Here is a 22,632-nt window from a genome sequence, read left to right on the forward strand (position 1 = left end):
GCCCTGAGGATCACCAAAGACAAGGTGAGCTAAGAGTGGACAGGGGTATCTTTCAGCGTATCAAGGAGAGAGCAAGTGAAAACTGCCGCTGGCATGGCGTATTTCCTGTAAATGTTATGTTATGCTATGTTATATTATTTGATGTTCTGCTATGTTATTTTATGTTCTGCTATATTATGATATGTTATTTTATGTTCTGCTATGTAATCTTATGTTATGTTTTTCTATGTTAAGTTATGTAATGTTCTGCTATATTATGTCATATTATTTTGGTTCGATACGCTGTGTGGTTCAAGGTGATAAATGATAAATATATGGTGTTAATGGACGCCACGGGGCTTACTACAGGGAGGTCTGTTGGTAAACAAATACGGGTTTGAGGATGTCATGGGTGATTGTATAGGGGACTAACACGTGGTATTCGCATTCATCATCCTAAGTGCTTGTTTAGGGTTAATGGAGATATGTGTTTATTGTAGGGTCGTGAGTAAATGCTGGCGGTTACATAAGGTCATGTGTGCAGGGGTTTACTGCAATGCTATGAATCAAGGCATGTGTCTTCATCCAGGGTCACGTGATGCCTCGTATAGTGCTAATGTACCAATTAAGGAGTAGTGATGCAGGCCCTGGGTGAAATATGAGTTGGAATGTCCTGACGGCGACACATACGTAAATGTATGGGTAATTAAGAATATTGGGGGTGATGAAAGCGCGTGGTTGAATGGGACGGGGGTCACTCTGGGGCAGGTTACTTCATGTATGTTCTAAAGCGGGAGGATGGCCAGCCCGTGGGACCCTCCACCGCATGAAGTGCGCGTGCATAGGCAGGACTCATTCACTATCAAGGGTCTCGGGCAGCAGGAGGGGGAGTCTCCGGCAGCGGGCGGGGGGAACCTCGCTCTGCAAGGAGGGGGCGGGGAGCAGACAGAGGAAGCCTGGCGGAGAGCAGGAGGCGGAGAGAGCTGAGGAGCGGCGGCGGCTGCTGAGCACTGCGGAACACTGCAGCATCCCCCTCCCGGGCCCCCACCCGGACCCTCTCCCACAGCCATGACTGCCCCGGAAGGGTCGCGCTTCCCCTGTATGGAGCCCTACTGCACTCAGCACAGGCGAGCGTCCTGACCCCGTCCCTCGACTAGCCTCCCCCAGCTACCTGCATCAGGGCTACATCCCTATTGTAGCATCCGTTCTCCCACATACGCCATCCCAACGCACCGACACCCTTTCCTTCTCCCAGCCACCTCCTTCACCCCCTGTGTCGTTCTCCACCATTCCATTCCACGCCACGTTCACCCCTTTATCTCTCACCAGCTCATGCCGCTGCACCTGCACGCCGAGCTTCCACTTGGGAACCCACCCCTCCATCTGTGCCCCGCGCGCACCTGCCCTCTCCCCGCCTCGTGCCTCCATTGTTACTAGAAGACGGGAACTCCGCTTTCGACGTTCATACCCGCGTGCGTACCCACCCCATCGTTCAACTAGTCCTCCTTGACCCTATGCCCAATCCTTTCCACCCTATCTTAAGCACCCTTTCCAGCAGCCCCCAAACCCCTCAGATTCCATTCTTCACACCAGCAGTCCTTCCCAGCTGCCCGCCCCCCCCCCCCCCCCTATACTCAGTCCCTCCCGGGCACTATCGTTCCCAGGTACTGCCCCTTACGCGTTAGCCCTAGTCCACCCAAGTACTGAACCCTTGCAGTAGCCACCCTCCCCACCCACTGACCCTGACCCCCCACGCCCATCAGCTTCTTTCTCTGGCCCTATCCAGCTATGTCCGTCTCCTTTCCAGCACAGTTACTTTTAATCCCTTACCCATTCCCCTGTAACCAACCACCCTTGTGGTGCAGCGCCAAGAACTGTGCACTCAAACAATAACCACTATAATAACTACCTCTCTGTTATTCTTCCAGCTCCTGCTGTGAGACCCCCAGATCACTTTCCTATGCATCCTCCTATGCCCTTCTCGTTATCCAACCACCATTTCCCCAAATCCCTCCTCTCCAAATCACCCTCCCTGTCTGTTAGCCTCTACCTTTAAACCCTTCTCCTTTACCCAGGCCCCCTTCACCCCTCCTCCCCACTAGTATGGTCCAGAAGTCACGCAATGGCGGGGTCTACCCAGGCCCTGCCGGCCCCGGGGAAAAGAAGGTGGGCTTTGTTGGACTGGACCCTGGGGCCCAAGACTCCACGCGGGATGGAGCCCTGCTCATCGCTGGCTCGGACGACCTCAAGCGAGGGGGCATCCTGAGCAAACCCCGGGGAGTGGCAGGGACTGGAAGACCCCCCAAGAGGAATGCACTCTACCGCAAGCTCCAGAACTTCTTGTACAACGTTCTAGAGAGACCCCGGGGCTGGGCTTTCATCTACCACGCCTACGTGTGAGTATTCAACCTTCCAGCACTTGCATCTACCTTCACGTTTCGTGATTATATACCTTTGAGATGATGGTGGCCGGCATAACACTTTTGGTTTTATTAATTTATGTACTGTGCCATTGGACCACCATTTTGTGCTCTTCGGCCTTTGTTGTCCGGGTGGGCATCGTGTGTGCTTTATAGACTTCCGTGAGATGTGGATATGAAGGGAGTGAGGCCAGCTTGTGCTCGACTAAAGAGTTCAGCCCAGGGCCTTTTCCTACTCATACATGAGATTGGGTCAATAGACCTGGTTGGGCCGCCAGTCAACGTGGTCTTCCACAGAAAAAGAGACTTCTGCGGTCAGGAGACCTGTGGGAGAGGACTCTTGTTGACTGTCCCCGCAGCTTTGCTGGGTGCTAAGAGAGCTCAACGACTGGGCTTTTGGGTGATGTTTCTGGGGCCTGCAGTTCCCCAAACCAGTGAGTATCTGGCGGTTGGACCACCATTTTGTTCTCTTGGGCCTCTGTTGTTCGGGTGGGCGTTGTGTGGTTACGAAGGTAGTGGAACCACCTGGTGCTGGCCTAAAGAGTTCAGCCCATGGCCTTTTTCTACTCATGTATGAGATTGGGTCAATGGACCTGGCTGGGCAGCCAGTGAACGTGGTGTTCGACAGAGACGTCTGCGGTCAGGAGATCTGTGGGACCGGAATCTACACTGGGCCGGAGCAGCTTTGCTGGGTGCCTAGAGATCTCATCGGCTGTGCTTTTGGGTGATCTTTCTGGGGGCTTCAGTACACCAACCACTTAGGGGCCGATTCACAGAACTAATCTGAGATTAAATCCTGAACTTACTACTTTTGGTATTCACAGAAGGCATTTAGTAGTAGTAAAGTTAGGAGTCCTAACTTTACTACTACTAAATGCCTTCTGTGAATACCACGAGTAGTAAGTTAAGGATTTTATCTCAGATTAGTTCTGTGAATCGGCCCCTTAGTGAGAATCGTTTCTTGACTGTCTTGTCCATGACCAAAGACATATATTGGGAAATCCTATCTTCCCACTAGGCACCTTGCTGCCACACCGCTTTTTCTCGGTTTTGTGAGGCCTCACTGGGTAGATCTGAGTCATTGACTGTTCTCCCTGTAGTACAGAAACCGTCAGTGCACGTGCCTTCACCGACTTCCTTGAGACAATCTGCCACCCTCAAATTTAAAAGAATATTACTTTCCAATAAAATATGTGAAAGTCACCGAGGGGGGCAATACGTTCTATCTTTGTTTTACCTTTTGTTTACTAAAAAGCTTACGACGGGTTTGTTTACATCATGCTGATTATTTTGATGCCATACATTCTCTCTCTCACATCACAGACTTGTTAGTCTGTAATCAGGCCAGACTTATGTATTTCCTCGCCATGACTTCACAAACAGCTTACAAATCTGCTAGAGGTCATACTTTCCAGGTCTATGACATCACAAACGTCTTGAAAACCTGCAAACAGTCCGAGTCACAGAATCCTTTCTAAGCCTTCACAAACATCTTGTACACCTGCAAGCAGCCCAAGTCACACTATCTTTTCTTTGGATATCACAGACATCTTGTAAACCTGCAAACAGGCCGAGTTTCAGAATCCTTTCTATGACATCACATGCATCTTGTAAACCTGCAAACAGTCAGTCACAGAGTACTTTCTATGACATCACAAACATCTTGCACACCTGCCAACAGTCCGAGTGACACAATCCTTTCTATGACATGGCAAACATCGTGCGCATCTGCAAACAGTTCGAGCCACACAGTTCTTTCTATGATATCACAAACATCTGGAAACCTGCAATCATCGGAGACATATAGTCCGGTCTATGGTGTCACGAACATCTTGAAGACCTGCAAACAGTCTGTGTCACACAATCCTTTCTATGACATCACAAACATAATATAAACCTGCAAATACCCGAGTCACGCAATCCTTTCTATGACATCACAAACATCTTGCAAACCTGCAAACATCCGAGTCACACAGTCCTTTCTATGACATCACAAGCATAATGTAAACTTTCAAACATCCGAGTCACACAATCCTTTCTATGACATCACAAACATCTTGTAAACCTGCAAACATCCGAGTCATACAATTCAGCCTAAGGTGTCACGAAAATCTTGAACACCTGCAAACAGTCTGAGTCACATAAGCCGTTCAATGAATTTACAAACATATTATACACCTGCAAACATCCGTCATACAATCCTGCCTATGGCGTCACAAACATCTTGTACACCTGCAAGCAGCCCGAGCCACACTATCTTTTCTTTGGATATCACAAACATCTTGTAAACCTGCAAACAGTCCGAGTCACAGAATCCTTTCTATGACATCACAAACATCTTGTAAACCTGCAAACATCTGAGTCATACAATCCGGTCTATGGCGTCACGAACATCTTGAACACCTGCAACAGTCCGAGTCACAGAATCCTTTCTATGACATCACAAACATCTTGCACACTCGCAAACAGTCCCAGTCACAGAATCCTTTCTATGACATCACAAACATCTTGTAAACCTGCAAACATCTGAGTCATACAATCCGGTCTATAGCGTCACGAACATCTTGAACACGTGCAACAGTCCGAGTCACAGAAGCCATTCAATGAATTCACAAACATATTATACACCTGCAAACATCAAAGTCATACAATCCTGTCTATGGCGTCACAAACATCTTGTACACCTGCAAATAGTCCGAGTCACAGAATTCTTTCTATGACATCACAAACATGTTGTAAACCTGCAAATAGTCTGAGTCACAGAATCCTTTCTATCACATCACAAACATCTTGCACACTTGCAAACAGTCCGAGTCACACAATCCTCTCTATGACATCACAAACATCTTGTAAACCTGCAAACATCTGAGTCATACAATCCGGTCTATGGCGTCACAAACATCTTGAACACCTGCAAATAGTCCGAGTCACAGAATTCTTTCTATGACATCACAAACATGTTGTAAACCTGCAAACAGTCCGAGTCACACAATCCTCTCTATGACATCACAAACATCTTGCCTGCAAACATCCGAGTCACACAATCCTTTCAATGACATCACAAACATCCTGTAAACCTGCAAACATCTGATTCACACAATCCTTTGAATGACATCACAAACATCCTGTAAACCTGCAAACATCTGAGTCACACAATCCGTTCTATGACATCACAATCATCTTGCGCACCTGCAAACAGCTCGAGCCACACAATCCTTTCTATGACATCACAAACATCTTGCGCACCTGCAAGCAGCCCGAGCCATACAGTCCTTTCTATGACATCACAAATATCTTGTAAACCTGCAAACATCCTAGTCATATAATCCGGTCTATGGCGTCACGAACATCTTGAACACATGCAAACAGCCCAATTCACAGAAGCCGTTCAATGAATACACAAACGTCGTGTGCACCTGCAAACATCTGAGTCCCACAATCCTGTCTGTGACATCGAAAACATCTTGTAAACCTGCAAACATTCCAAGTCATACAATCCCTGTCTATGACATCAAATACATCTTGTAAACATGTAAACCTGTCGATTCACATACCTCCCCCGCCCTCACCTTATGGTATCCGAAACAGCTTGTAACAAACATGATTCAAATGATCTTCTTCCATGAAAGACATCACAAGCAGCGAGTAGGAAAATAAGTAAGTTCATCTCAGGCACTTATTGATTAAGACACCCAAGCCATCTTAAAATATGGAAACTGGCAGATTCATACTACCTGAATTTGTGGAAAGCAAAGAGGGTTAGATGTATGCATTTCATGTATACGAAATCAAAGGCAGCCTCTAACCATGTATGCATGGTTCTCCCACAAAGACATAACCAAGAGCTTGTAAGAATGTGCACACGTCGACGGATACATTCCATGACTATAAACATGCCTAATATTAATTTATACCTTCCATGACAATAAAACTGAAAACAGCCTGGAAGTATGTAAAAAGACCTATCCCACACATTCCATGACTATAACGTTGCAAACAGCTGGTAAGTATGTAAACATGCCTAACTCATACATTACTTTACTATAACATCACAGACAGCCTGTATGTATGTAAACACGCCTAACTCATACATTCCAGGTCTATAACATTACAAGCAGCCTGTATGTAAACACATCTAACTCATACATTCCATTTCTATAACATTGCAAGCAACCTGTTAGTATGTAAACACGTCTAACTCATACATTCCTTGCTTATAACATCGCAAGCAGTGTCTAAGTATGATAACATGTCGAACTTATACATTCTGTCTGTAACATCAAAACAGCCTGCATATATGAACACAGATATAATTGATATATTCCACAACAATAGCATCCCAAAGAGCCTGTAAGTATGTAAACATGCCTAACTCACACTTTCCAGGACTATACCATCACAGACAGCTTGTAAGAATCTGCACAGTTTGACTCATACATTCCATGACCATAACACCACATACAGCCTGTAACTATGAACACAGGTCTAACTCATACATTCTATGACTATAGCATAGCAAAAAGCCTGAAAGTGTGTAAACATGTATCACTCATACATTCCATGACCACATCACAAAAAGCTTGTAACTATGTAAACAGGTCTAACCCATGCATTCCATGACAATCGCATAGCAAACAGAACTGTATGTTTGTAAACATGTCTAACTCATATATTCCATGACCAATACATCACAAATAGCCTGTAAGTATGTACACTTGTCTAACTCATACATTTCATGTCTATAGCATCGCAAGCAGCCTGTATGTACACATGTCTAACTCATACATTCCATTTCTATATCATCACAAACAGCCTGTAAGTATTTAAACAGGTCTACCTCATACATTCATTGACTATGGCATTACAAATAGCCTGTAAGTATGTTAACAAGCCCAGCTCACATATTCAGTCCACTGCATCACAAGCAGCCTGTAAGTATGTACACATATCTAACTCATTTATTTCATATCTATAACATCAAAAGAAGCCTGTAAGTGTGCACCCATGTCTAATTCATACAGTTCATGTCTATAACATCACAAACAGCCTGTTTGTGAACATGTCTAACTCATACATTTCATGTCTATAACATCACAAAGAGCTTGTAAGTGTGTAACGGGTCTAACACATATATTCAGTGTCTATAACATCACAAACAGCCTGCAAATATGTAAACATGTATAACTCATACATTTCATGTCTATACCACCACAAATAGCCTGCAAGTATGTAAACTTGTCTAACTCATACAATCCCATGTCTATAACAGCACAAACAGCCTGTAAGTGTGTTAACAGGTCTAACCCATGCATTCCATGTCTATAACATCGCAAACAGTGTGTATGTAAACAGATCTAACTCATACATTTAATGCCTATAAAATCACAAATAGCCTGTAAGTATGTAAACAGGTCTAACTCATACATTCCATGTCTATAACATCACAAGCAGCCTTTAAGTATGCAAGCAGGTCTAACATATACATTGCATGTCTGTAACATCACAAACAGGCTGTAAGCAAGTACAAATGTCTAATTCATACATTCTATATCTATAACTTCGCAAGCAGCCTGTTAGTATGTAAACATGTCTAACTCTTTCATTCCATGGCTATAAAATCGCTAACAGCTTGTATGTTAACATGCCAGCTCATACATTCTATCTGTATTACATCACAAACAGCCTGTAAATATGTACACAGATATAACTTGTATATTCCATGACAATAGCATCTATAACAGCCTGTAAGTATGTAAACATGCCTAACTCATACATTCCATGACTATAACATCACAGACAGCTTGAAAGAATCTGCACAGGTTGACTCATACATTCCATGACCTTAACATCACAAACAGCCTGTAACTATATACACAGGTCTAACTCATGCATTTCATGACTATAGCATAACAAAGAGCCTGTAAGTATGTAAACATTTCTAACTCATACAATCCATGACCATAACATCACAAACAGTCTGTAAGTGTGTAAACGGGTCTAGCCCATACATTCCATGATTATAGCATAACACACTGCGTGAATGTATGTAAACATGTCTAACTCATACATTCCATGACCATAACATCACAAACAGCCTGTAAGTATGTAAATATGTCTAACTCATACATTCAATGTCTATAGCATTGCAAGCTGCCTGTAAGTATGTACATGTCTAACTCATTAATGTAATGTCTATAGCATCACAAACAGCCTGGAAGTATGCACACATATCTAACTCATGCATTCCATGTCTACAACATCACAAACAGCCTGTAAGTACGCAAACAGGTCTAACTCATACATTTTAAGTCTATAATATCACAAACAGCCTGTAAGTATTTAAACAAGGCTAACTCCAGTGGTCGAAGTGGGCGGGATCGGAAGGGCACGGCGTGCCCCTACTTCTTCAATTCCAAGGATTCCGTTCCCCTACTTTTTTATTTTGAAAATGCGTCCCAGGACGCAAGGAATTTACATCGCCTATAAATAAAGCTCAACGTTCCTGGCGTTCGAGGACGGGCGGCAGAGAAGTAACAGGTCTCTGTCTTTTCCTTCTTGCTCCGAGAAGAAAAGTACAGTGTCCACTTCTGCTCTGCCGCTTCAGCTGCCCCCCCACACTCTTTCCTTCTTCCCTCTCTTTCTGTCTAGCAGTTCTTCTCTCACTAAAAACCGTGACTTCAAGACGAGGTTCTCACTTACTTTCCTCTCCTTTCTTTTATTTGCTCCCCTGTGAAATGGATCCAAAAAAGAACATCATTTTTCCTGGAAATGTCATATTTTAATTCCAAAGAGCAGCATCTGGAATAAAAGGTTAAAAATATGAAAAATAACTAAATAAAGTAAGACAGAGTGGTAGCAAACTGGCCAGATTGATTTTATTCACACCCAAACACATTAGCGCCACTTTTACAGAGTTTGCCAGTGAAGCGCTATTATTGTCGTCTTTTGGCTTTGATTTCCCTGGGCTTGCAACTAGTGCACCAATCCTGGAGGTACTACAATGTGTGGATTGGAAAACAAGATGTGTACTGCGGCTCTGCGTCCAGGGATGTGGTCTTTTTACCATACTGCTAACGTTTTGTAAGGATCTCAGCAATGGTCATGTCCTTAACTTTTCAGGCAAAAGCACGCACTGATTTCTGAATGGTGCGTGAAAAGCGTTAAGGTAACCATGTTGTCCCTGCTTACATTTCACATGGTTTGCTAAATTTTGCATTCCCTATGAGTGTTTGCTTTTTCCAGGATGTTGTTACTGTTTTTTTTGTAGGCCGCATATTGCTCGTGTCTAGTGCGACATTTAAATTGAGCCGCATCCAGGTGTTTATAGCCGGCAGCAATTGGGTTGTAGTTGAAGGCAGTGTGAGTTTTTCTCAGTGGGGCAGTATGGTGTTCAGTGGGGGAGAGGATGTGGCACTATGGCCAGAGCTGCTGAATTTGGAACTGGGGAACCAGGTTCAGCCTTAATAACCAGTCCACCAGACGACTCTCCTGAGAGAGCACAATCCCATGCTAGCCCTTAGAAGGCTTCGCAAGACCTTAGAAGCGCTGGTGTCTTAGCACCAGCAGGTGGACCCTAGTACTGGCAAGTCTGGGTTAACCTTCAAGGTTTGTCCACCACAATCCATACTGAGTTCACCTCCAGTCTTGCGGGCAGGCCTATGAAGCAGCACAGCCAAGAACAACAGTGACTCTGTCACTGAGGTCACAGGACCCTTGAGAAGGGCGCTGACTGGGTGGAGGCATTATGTTTTCAAGTATATTAAGGTTTTTAAAGCGCTTGCTGCCTCCTTCCTGGCCTCAAGCAATTTTCGGCAACAATAAAAATGTCATGATGACTCTGGTGTTTAATGTTCATCCTAGAGAGAGATCGGAGTTTTGTCTTGTGGAAGTTTTGACTCATGGAAAGGTAGCTCAGAGGGTTAATGTGCCTGCTGCAAAGAACATGTACCATGCAGATCACAAAGTGCACATAATGTAAATAGGTCAGCGGGCTACTGCTTTTCTCAGAGAAATCCTTTTGTTGCTTGCAGTTTATAAGTTAAAATCCTAACATAGAACAGTGCGCTATTAACCTATATGGCCTACTAGTATGGTTGTCATGTGACTCCTACAACTTGTAGTCCTTAGTCTTATGTAACATTTTCTATACAGTGATTTAAACACATATTGATTGTCTGAGTAATGTGTGGGATGTAAAGTGCTCTGACACCCTACACTTGTATGAGCCGCGCTGTAAATCAAATTAAATGCATCAGAGAGAGTGTGGTTATGGAGACTTGAGGGGCACTGTTAAAGGGTGGTAGTGAGAGAATCCATGGCAGAGGTGGTCATTGGGGGGCAATAACAAACATGAATGCACAGGGCACCACCAGTGCTAAGGCCGTACCTGCCCCTGAGGCCAGTCTTCCTCACCCATAGGCACCTCCATTGGCCTTGTTTCAGAAGTAGTAGCTGCAAATCACCAGGGATCGGCAATGCAGAATTTGCACGCACACCAAATTAGGTTCGCAAACTTCACAGTCTCTCTGCTTCATTCACAAGCACTTTTAACATGTGCTGCCTGCTGTGGGGCCATTGGAATTAATTATGCAGCAAAGGAGGACAAAATTATACCGCAGTGTTGACTAAATTCTGCATTAAAAAAAATGCTGCAGAGTTATGCAGTATATTTTCTGATATTTTATTATTTTGACATGTGTACACATGCTAACAGTCCCTGTAAAGATTTTGCCTTATTAGTACCAGTGTAACATACAAATGCAGCAGTTAGAAGGGTGATCAGTCAGCCTTTACAATAGGCCATCTACTCCGCAGCAAAACAAGTCACATTTTTTATTAACTTTTTATACGTTTGAGCTACAAACAATTTTTTAGTTTGAATGGTCGGATCATGCAGCAGATCTTGCATTATGAGGCAAATATGGCAGAGCCATAATTATATGGAAAACATTTGCAAACTAGGATATTTTGCCATTAATGTTTGAACTGCTGTTGTGGAAAAAGGGAGAAGTGCTGATGACAAACTCTATGGCTCGGCAACAAATGGCTTGTGCTTCCACATTTTATCGTATTTGGGACACTCTATGATTCGTAGCATATCCCACTTTGTGAATGGGTTTTAATGTCAACAACTCATTATAACCTTAAATAATCATGTGTATCCATTGGTTGATTAAACTGGGCAGTGACATGCCAAACAAATACTAAAAATTGGGATGTTTGCGCATTCTGGCCACACCTCCGGCGCCGCCCACTGATCCAATCCTTGGGTTATTCCCGCACTCTGATTCTCCGCCCACAGTTCCCCTACTTTTTTCAACCCACTTCGACCACTGGCTAACTCACACCTTCTATGACTATAACATTACAAATAGTCTGCAAGTATATAAACAAGCCCAGCTCATGTATTCAGTCCACGGCATCACAAACAGCCTGTAAGTATGTAAACATGTATAACTCATACATTACATGTATATAACATTGTGAGCAGCCTGTAAGCAGGTATACATGTCTAACTCATTCATTTCATATAATAACTGACTAACCTATCCACCACTCAAATTGCTTTCATATTTCACTATACTATGTCAACACTAATCCTTTATGGGTTCCGGAGTAGCATGCTATTCGCCGTAAAAGCAATGGGACGCCTCGTCAGGGGTAGTAAGCGCTATATAAATGCAATTACAATACAATTTCATATCTATAACATCACAAATTCAGTAAACAGACATACATACATATCTTCTCTGTGATGTCAATGGCGGACTGTAAGACTGTGAAGAGATGTGACTTTAGGCTCCCGCTTGTTGCCACCCATGTAATCCTGCACCGTAGTCTAACTGCCACCCTACAGGCCCGCTCTGAGCACATCTCGCATACACCATGCCAACCTAGGCCTACCACTCCGCCCTCCCCTTCTATACTCAGACGCGAATCCACACTGTGGCCTACCATCTCCTACGCTCGCGCCAGCATGCCCTGTTTACTCCCTACCCACGTACTAACCAGCAGGGCCGTTTCTAGGTGTTTTGCCTCCCTAGGCAAGAATTGAAAAATGCCGCCCCCCTCCCTTACTACCATCACTCTCTCCCCCCTCTCATCCAGGCTAACTGTCCTCTGCGGGTTCTCACTCTCTATACCCTTTCATTCTTTCTCTTCCAACATCTCTCTGAAATGGCCCATAAGCACGCCGTGTCGGTGCGTTCTTAAAATCTACAGAAACATCACAGTCTTCAGGAATGCAATATAGAGTAAAACGTGTGGAATGTAAACAGGCGCTGCGTCGGTCTCATGGTCTAGTAGAGGTCACGTACGCCTCACATTAGCAGTTTGCTGCGACGTCTTGCACACTAATACCGGTACACATCATATGACTAAAGTGTACTGTCTGCAGCATCCGTGTAGCTCTATCACGCGAATTGGAAGCTAATGGGACCTCTGGAATGTGGTCGGACACACTGCGAGACTGGAGGAATGTGGCTGTGCACTCACTGCAGACACCAGGATGTGTGTTAGCTTGGAGTCAAAGGCTGCAACATCAGTGAGGGGCACCAGAAGACACGTGGAGGGAAGTACCGTCTGGTAGAAGGGCGGGGTGCGCAGGGGTGTTCCACGAGACAAACTACACTGCATGATGTATCTGCATAGCCTGCGCTGGACCCACAATTCCACCCACTCGCAGCCCAAACCGGGTGTGACTACATAGTGCAAGAGGTGGGGCCTCTAATGAGACAATGTACTCACTCTTTTCAGGTCTCTGAAGCCTCAAGCCCCAGGGAGTTGTGGTCACATACCCAATCAATCGTTACTTTGGGCCGCTCTATCTGTACAACCTCCAGCCTTCCGCCAGGGCTCATCTCTTGTTGTCGCTGAGAACCTGCGCCATTAATTTGTTAATTTAACGAGCATTTGCTCTGCTCCGATGTCCCGGGGAGTCCCACGAGACCCGTGTCTTGGTTTCATTTTGTCTGCGGCACCTGTGCCTAGGGAATGCAAAAGAAGGGCTTCATGACACCGCCCCCCCCCTCAAAGCCCACGGGATGTGCAAGCTCGAGCAGTTTACATAAAACAATACCCACGTCAAGGGCAAATTGTGAAGAATTGTATTTTGGCATAAACCCTCAGAGATTGAGGAAGAGAGCCACGGATTATAAAACAGGGAGGCAGGGACACAATGTGAACGAACCAGACAGCACAGTGCTTAATTTGTGAACATTTAAAATCCAGGACCCCTCGACAGGAGCCCACTGCAACTTGCACCACCCATTGCCCCTGCAAGCACTCCAAATGGTAGTAGCAACCAGGCGCGCAACACCCATTGGGCTCACCGGGCTTCAGCCCCCCCCGTCGTGTGTGACAGCCCGGCCGAGACAGCCTCGCGAGCTGGCGTCCGTCTAATTGCAGCCGCACCAGAGTACTTCACGGGTCTTTAAAAGACCATTATCTCGTTAATGAGGCTTTTGTTGTGTCTTCACCCCTTCTTACAGCCATTCTGCCTATGGCTGGAAGACTTAGCCCTCCCCGAAATCTTTTTCAGCCCCCCCCGAAATTTGGCTCTAGTTGCCTGCCTGGTAGCAACACAACCACTAAGTAATACTATAAGTGTGACAATCCGGGCTATTCCGGGCCCCCAAAGCTGCAAGAATAGCACGGGCGAAAGATATCAGTCTTTTGTAATGTATATTTAATTAGTAAACAACTGTTATTGTGCTTATCGCTAAAGCACAATACCAGTGCCACTATATAATTGCGTGCAATAAATGCCGGTGTTGACAATTAAATGTCAGTTCCCGCACCGGAAACCACCGGTTCATATTAAGCACTGACACTGGGACAGAATAAAAACTCGGAGTCGGTCGGGCTCAGGAGCCCTTGTGTCATATATAGATCACAAATTAGAATTTGGACAGGACAGTTCATCACGTCTCTTATTAGCGTACCCCAAAAGGATCGCGATTGGCTTGAATAACAGGAACACACCGGGTATTGAAGCGCCGAGAGGCAATTCATTTTCTTGACCGCACTACGTAAATGCCCAGGTTGATAAATACTGATGGCAGCGTTTAATAGCATTTAAAAACAAATAGCAAACAGGTGCGTCAATTATATTCCGATATCCAATTCCATCTGAATGCATTTTACAGTTAGTTGCACGAGGTGTTCAGACAGCGCCTGAAAGCAGGAACTCAGTGCGTCATAAATCACCTAAATAAAGCGCTTACTGCCCAGCTCAGCTTAGCCAAAAACAATACAGGAACATTAAACAATGCCTCCAATTCAGGAATTGAAGCCTTTTATGGAATACCCGTGGAGCTGCAAGGCTGGCACTACCACCCAGAAGCAGCCGCGTCCTCCCATCACTCTTCACCGGGCGATGTCCGCCGGCTCTGCAGTGCTGCTATTCCAGAAATGCCCATTTATCAATAGTGACGCCAAAGTTGGCACTTGGGGCATTGCTATATGGGCTACAGCCAGCACTACCAACCCCTCTGTAGCGCCTGGAGTGAAACAAGAAGGAAAACAAGTGAGCCGTGCCAACATGTCGGTGGTATTCTACCAAACCTCCCAACTGCAGCCTCTCTTCACCTGTTAGTGTTACATCTAGCAATGTATTCCTTTTCCGTGTCCCCATAACTATGCCCACCTATGAGGCTGCTCTAAAGTGCCACCTCTGCTACTTGCATTACAATGCTACTGCATCACCAGTGCTCCGCCCTGGGTAAAACCTACCTGACCATGCTGCCACCTGCCTCCAGCTCCCGAGCAGGAACAACAATCAGCGAAGTTCTCCTGCCAGACAAAATGTCTCCCGCGGAGTGCACGTGGTCGGGCCCAGCGCAGAGACACCCCTGCCGCCCGCAGTGAATACATGCATGGAGATACCTCGCACATCCGGCTGCTGGGAGTGTCTGGCTTGCATATACTGGTGGGCTTGCATGGGCCCTTCTCCGTGGCCAGGGACTCAGAGAACTCACTTGGTGGGCAGAGACCCGTCGTGATGTGGCAGTCATGGGAAGGGGACAGCAGGGTGCCTACGCCAGGCACTTCCCTGCTGGGGAGTTACGAATATTCAAAACAGACTGTGCCCCACATGGAGCAGAAAACAGCCAAGGAGGGGCCAGGTGACATCAGGCCCGGCTGTAGTCGTCAGCGAGTGATTCAGCCACCGGCGGGAATTTTGCAAATTGCAGCGGGCTATTAGCGGCGCACACACGGCCCCGCCTGTGGCGCCGAACGTGACCTCACGTCACGTCGAATGAATTGTATAAGACGCTAACCAATGCTCTTTTGAGGTTGAAGGCCCTTGATTCCATGAATAAAGGGGATTCCCAAACTTATGTTTTTTGCCGCCCTCCCCCTTTTGCCGCCCTAGGCGGCCGCCTAGTCTTGCCTAATGGTAGAAACGGCCCTGCTAACCAGCAGGGGCACGAGAAGCTGGAGGCAGCGCATGCGCAGTGAGGCAGCCCAGCCCATCCTCTCAAGACCTCTTCGCGGGCCACAACACCGAGGGAGCGCGCGACCCGCAGGCGCTTACAGGCCGCAGCACGAGCCAGATGTGAATTATAAATAACAGCAACATAACATACCAAGCAGCCTATCACAGCCTCGAAACTACATCTCTATAATAGATTGGAAGATGTAAACTGTCGGTATTCTCGCGAAGCATCTGCGTGATGTCACAGTTTGTTAGTTAGAAAAATAACCAAGCTGCGTGCATTCCCCGTCAATGACAAATTGACAGCCTGTAACGGTGCCCGCATTCATGCATTATTCATCCGTGACGCGGGCTGACAGCTTATCAGCATGGCCGGACTGGGGAACCAAAATCAGTCCTGAAAAAATGCTCAAACCAACCCCTCTATCTTTCCATCCAACCGTTCCATTCGTCTCTCCTCTCTTCTCCCTCTCTGGTCGCTTTCCCCACTCCCCGCTCTCTCTTTTGAAGCCTTCTGTTCTCCCTAAAATTCCTGAAATGTACCTGGCGGCGCGGGGCAGTAACAGAGGCCCGAAGAGCGGCCTTGGGCTTCCAAACCGGCCTCAATGGGGTTCAATCCACCTGGGAAATGTCCTGTGGAATAAAAGGTCTGTCCGTCCCGCTTATCAGTCTGTGTACCGGTTTGACGCATACACTTGCTGCCTATGACCGAAGTAGGCCCTAACTGTACGTTCACGCTTTGCTTCTCAGTGACGTCACAGCTTGACCTAAATACAGGCTGCAATCATAAATTTCATTTTCTATTGCATTACAAACACCATGTACGTTTGTAAACAAGTATGACATATGCATTTGCCTTCTATGGCCCCTCCAATAGTTAAGTTTGCAAGTGTATACACATGCCCTTCTAACGCATTCCGTTTATGACGTCACAACCAGCTTGCTAGTCTGTAAAACGAGTTCAATTCATGTAATCCCTGTCTGTGACATCATCATAAACTGTGTAAGCTAAACGAACTCATACTGTCTGCAGCATTACAGAATGCAAGTTGGTAAAAAGGCCTGACTCGACATTCCTGTTTAAGACACCACAAACCACTTGTAGCTTGGAAACAGGCCCCGCGCGCGCGTACATTTTGTTTTTAGAGCATCTCAAATGGTCTGTTCAGTTTGTACACAGACCCAGGTCACGCATTCTGACTATGACGAAGCAACCAGCTTGGAAATTTGGAAAGAAGCCCACTCATGCATTCACTGACTGTGACGTCGCAGATGGCATGTACATCAGTAAACAGGTCTGACAAGTATGGTGCCTCCATATGACCTATACAAGTATGTAGGGACCTGACACACACTATCCATGCCTGTGACATCAGAGGTATCTGGAAAGGTTGTAAACAAATATTTCTTCCTTACAGGAACACACCCAACTCTTGCTTCCTCGCTAACAGGTCCTACAGTGTCTCACATCCATGAATGAAGCTCAGCCATTGGCTGCAATTCTCACAGTAGCTCATGACCAAATGTTGTGAAAAAATAATGCACAAAACTGCATTGATTATTACAGAAATCCTCCATATCGTACCAGACAAATTGTAATGGACCAGCTCTCCAGACATACCACATAGTCTCCGTGCCTCATAATGCAATAAATCTAGGGACATAGTTACAAACCTGTGCACAGGGCGCACATCACTTTTAGTGACCTTCCCGTGGCACACAGCGCTTAGCCATAGCTACAAGGTAACGTAAAGCCACCCAGCGAGGCTTTTTATGGCCCGTAGATATGGTGTAAGGCAACGCAGCACAAGTCGCTGCGTTGCCTCACACTGCATCAGGGAGGCATGCCATGGGCGTTGCAGTGGGTGTTCTCAAGAAACGCTCATAGGTTTTGAGACATTCCCAGATTTACAAATGACGTGAATCTGGGAATGCATTAAAACCCTGCACTTTCCCAGAGGTGGCGTAACGAGGAGAAATAACATTATTCCTTCTCCTTTTTGCTCTTTCCATGTGTGCTGCCGTTGTAATGAACGATCCTCTCCTTGCAGTCCATCCTCTGCATGCCTAAATGTGTCTGAGTGTCGCCTCTTCGGCTGCATCCCTGTCTGTCTTAGTCTGCACTATATCTCAGAACAAACCTCAAATCGCAATCTCGCCTTCCGTTGAACTATTCCTTGGGGTCTAACAATAGCTCACCTTTTCTGGCCTATCTGCACTCCCGTGTTTGACTCACCGCTCTTTCAGTGGCGGATGATAGGGACGGGGGTGGCGGGCAGGGGGAGGGGGGTGAAAATTCCAAATATTAAAATAAAACATCTCTTCCGCTCTCTTTCCCTTTCTCTTCCTGACTCCGAGTCCGGAAGAAACAGGAAGCACACAGGCTCCACTATGTCAATCACGACGCTACTGTCACCATGACAGCTGTGTTGTGATTGGTCTGAGCACCGTGGTTCAGCACTCAGATGGGGACTATGAGCCCGGGCATGTCCTCCCCCCAGGCTGTGCATTATAACCTGGTGGAGAACATGCAAAGTGCGTATGACTGTTTAGCTGGCCAAGACGGCCGACCAAACCACTTATTGTGCACAAACCACTCCTCCCTGTGCCACCAGCCCTGCCCCGCCCTAACCCAGTCCCATAGCTACACATAATAAATTGATAATAACATGTTATTTTTATTTTATTTTTATTTTTTCCACTGCTCTTGTTGGGCGATCAGCCCCAGCGCTCATCACAGATCACAAACTCCTCCTTCTACATAACCTCTCTGTTCTTTCTAACATCGTTTACTGTCCTCTGGCCTGTCCCCTCATCCCGTTGTCAACTTACATGAACTCTCTTTAAGGGACATGTGGCCCAGTGGATACAGCTGCTGACCTTGGAACTCCTGCCTCGGCGCTTGACTCCACATTGTGCGAAACTCAGCAAATCACGTACTCTTCATGTGCCCCAAAACATGAATGTGCTGTATGTGTGTAATCCCCAGCTGATTGGCACAAGCTTGCACATCGGGTCTTTTCTCCCAAGTAATGTACAGCGCTCTGTTGCTTCCTTGCTAGGTTTGCTCTATATAAATAACAATGCTTACAATCTACCACAAGGGATGTGAGGAAATGCCTCTAATAATTTCTGACGAGCCCAAGCCAAACCCAATAACTAACAATGTACATGCATGTGTTTTTTTAATGATTTTTTTGGGAAACATGAGGCTGGCAGGACTGCTAAAGCTGTCTATAGAAAACACCTAAAAATAACATTGCTTTGGAACACTACTGTAACTTCTGTGCTGCGATGGGCATGTGGAATGACCATACGTTGCCAATATTGCCTACACTGTCTTCAGGCTCTGTGCCACGGGGCAAGGCTCTAAATAGAATTAGTTTTCTTTGTTTTATATAACTTAATACCCAAACATTGGGCTTATTTATAAGCCACTTGTGACACTTTTGTGCCGCAGTTGAGTCACTTTTTGTGACGCATCGGCGACGTAAACAATGCCCCAGGTTGCACCCTATTTACAAAGTGACTCATCTAGGCAGATGTGTCACCTTGTAAACCCCTACGCCACATTATACCTGCGTCAGGTATAATGTATGCAGGGTGGGCATTCCCACACCAGAAAGCTTCGTAGAAGTGACGCAGTGAAATCTAAAAGATTTCACTGCGCCACTTCTAGGACGCCACTGCATCAAAGCCTTATGCCTGCTTGAAGCAGGCGTAAGGAGTGACGCAGTGCAATAAGAATAGGCCTCCCCCATGCATTGCTGGAGTTGCATCAGGCTTACGACTCAACTCCAGCAATTCATGGGTTTTGTGCCACCAGATACGTCAGAATTTCTGATGCATCTGTCAATCCTTACGCCAAGGTGCGCCGTATTGTAAATACGGTGCATCCATGGGGGTGCATGGGTTTCTCTCACCGGCGCAAGGAGACTAGCAAATTGCTGCTTTAACACAGCGCTGCGTCAGTTTCTTGTAAGGAAGGCCCCATATATTTAGCTTTTTGGAAACTGTTTGGAAGATATGGAGTCTAAGCAGAAATCTGCGATTGAAAAAGTTTCCATCTTGGGGTAATGATAGAAGTTTACTTTAAATGGATATTTCAAGGGGCTGTAAAGGAAACCCTTCCCAAGGCAATGAACACGATGCCGTCTGGCCGACCTGGAATAGTGACAGGTCTATCGCACTTGAGCAGAGATTGTCATATGTCAGGCCCTTGCCTGGCATGTTCAACTCTAAGGGTTTTTGGGAGTAAAAGCGTGACATGCAATCTACTTTGTCCCAGTTAGACCACCCCTTCCTTTCAGAGATCACCCTGACACATCGCCGACTGTTACCCAACCCCTCTGGGTCTTTAGATACGCAAGAAATGTGAGCGCGAATACAGACTCTAACATGCCGCAAGTTTTAGCCTGGCGTGTGACTGAGTCCACCCCAGCTCTACTGGCCTCTCACTAGCTCAGGCCTGACATCTGACTTCTTGCACGGCCCTACAGGCATTCCAGTGGAAAGCCAGACTTGTGCCTAACACTTGCTTTGCTCTTCTGCCTAAAAGGTCACAAGCTTCAGGACGATGCAGAGGGAAAGGTATTTATTTAATTTTTCCTCAGCATCACCCCTCGAAATCCCCCATTAACCGGCCTCACCGCTGTTACCTGCACGGACCGCGGCTGCAAGCTTGACAAGTGACATCTGCTGTCAGAGCCGCGCCTGACATTCAGAGCCGTAAGCTTGACATCTGACTGACTGTGCCTAAGATGACTTGCCTTTCAGAGGCGTCAGACTAGAAGGCCACATATCCATCCGCAGCCCTGCTGCCCTGTAGAGGCACACGTCTGACATCTGCCCCATTCTGCTGCGGCTGTACCAGCCTTTTAGTAATTACAGGCCTCGCATACGCCTCAGAGGAACCAGCCCGATATGTGTGCCTGACTCTTGACAGCCTTTAGAGGCGCACGCCTGATATGTGACCTACATGTGGCCCCTTAGAAGCACATGCATGAAATGTTTGACTAGGCCTCATCCCAAATGGCCTTTCAGGTGTATCAGCCTGAAACGTGACGTAATAATGCCTGTCGTTAGCCACATTTACAGGAATAAGCATGTCATGTGAGCGACTCAGCCGCATCTTCATGTGCTTTGAAGCCCGCACGTGATGCGTCTGATGTAAGACTGACTCTCTTTGGCCTCCTCGGCATTTCAGAGGCATCAGTCTGGTGTGACTGAATGCCACAATCCCCCGCCTTTCAGATTCCCACACCTTAAGTGTCTGACTCACTCTGCGTCCAGCCCGACTGGCCTTCAGAGGAATCGCCCTGACATATAACTCGCTCTTTTGCCTTTCCGAGACACCAGCTTTACATGTGACTGATTCTTCTCCAGCCCTACACGCCTTTCAGAAGTACTGGACTGATATGTGGCTGGCTTCTCCCCAGCCCTCTCAGCCTTTCAGTGACACTGGTTTAACACGAACTAAAAATCACAGCCCTTCCTGTCGTTCAGCACTATATTACTAAAGAGTCTGGCTGTGTCACCAAACCTTCTGGCCTTTCACGGAAACCAACCTGACTTATAAAGAGCTCAGGCCCTTTCGGCCTTTTAGAGGCTTCAGCCTGATATGTGACTGACTCTTCCCAGCCCTGTCGACCTTTGAGAGGCACCAGGCTGATAGCGACAGACTCTTTCCAGCCCTGTTGACCTGTCAGAGGCACCACATTGCGATGTGATTGGTTGCCTTGTCCTTTCAGAGGTATACCAACCCGCCATGTTTTTTGGCTGTCTCTTCTACCCTATCAACCTTCTAGCATGTTACTGACTCCCCTCCAGCATTCCTGGCCTTCCAGCCTGCACCTTGTGACGTACTATTCTCTCTGGGCGGTCACGACTGTGGAGCGCCCAGTGGGCGACGTCGCTCACGTGGCTGATAAACACACATCTGATCAGTGTCCTGTCCTCCATCACCGCGCAGCTTCCCGTCTCCATAGCAATGCTCAGCAGCCTCGTGGACCAGCCTGGGTTCCCCGTCACTTGTAAACTCTGCCTGCCTGTCTCCTGCTTCAGGAACAGGGAAGAGGCCCAGGCGGCGACGAACAGGACCGCGGGTGCCTCTGACTGTCCCCCGGTGGTTCTCTCCTTTCCCGACACAATAGAAGCAGAAGTCGGAAGTCTGTGTGGGTTGAGAAACCCTTGCTGCTTGGTTAACATTGTTCCTCAAAGCAAAAAGGGGCGGATGGGAGGGAGTCTGAGGGGCGGGGGAGGGAGGGCGTCTGCAGGACAGCCTGGTAAACAGAGAGAACAAAAGAACGGCTGATACTGAAGGGTTTTTACTCAGTTTATCTTATGTTTCGCATTTCAACACGCCGTTTTTTTCACATTCTTCAATCTGTCTCGGTGTCGAATTAATTTTGATGTCAAACGTCGCAAAATGTTTAAATTTCTTTTTATCCACCCATATTACTTTTATTTTAATGCCTCGTATCACAATATTTTTCTGCCAATGACCACCATTATTTGTTAGTGACAATAACCGAATAGAGCCATGGCGTGTTGATGACAGGTGGTTCACCATGTAAATACGCGATTCTCCCCCGTAATCTCTAACACACGCCTCTCTGTCTCTCTTACATATACTCTCTCCCTTTCTGACACACACTCACATCTCCTCTCTCTCACAGAAACACGGGGCATATCAGCAACAACCGGCAATAATTATCGCTAAGCGCTAGGATAATTATCGCCGGCTATCGCTGAGATAGCGTGCTATCAGCAACGCTTATCTCAAAAGCGATAAAA

The 22,632-nt window shown here is 46.5% G+C and overlaps 1 protein-coding gene across 8 annotated transcripts in view; it reads left to right on the forward strand.

Annotated features, from left to right (window-relative positions):
- Window positions 1-945: 945 nt before the first annotated feature.
- KCNQ2 (potassium voltage-gated channel subfamily Q member 2) overlaps window positions 946-22,632 on the forward strand; it is a 341,848-nt gene continuing 320,161 nt past the window's right edge. For all 8 annotated transcript variants that reach the window (XM_085619689.1, XM_085619690.1, XM_085619696.1 and 5 more), the window contains exon 1: window positions 946-2,375. In XM_085619689.1, the coding sequence (XP_085475815.1) occupies window positions 2,083-2,375 (293 nt within the window). In that variant the 5' untranslated portion in view covers window positions 946-2,082. The remainder of the gene's footprint in view (window positions 2,376-22,632) is intronic.

The sequence above is a fragment of the Triturus cristatus genome, chromosome 7 (genome assembly GCF_964204655.1).
Source record: "Triturus cristatus chromosome 7, aTriCri1.1, whole genome shotgun sequence".
Classification (NCBI taxonomy): Eukaryota; Metazoa; Chordata; class Amphibia; order Caudata; family Salamandridae; genus Triturus; species Triturus cristatus.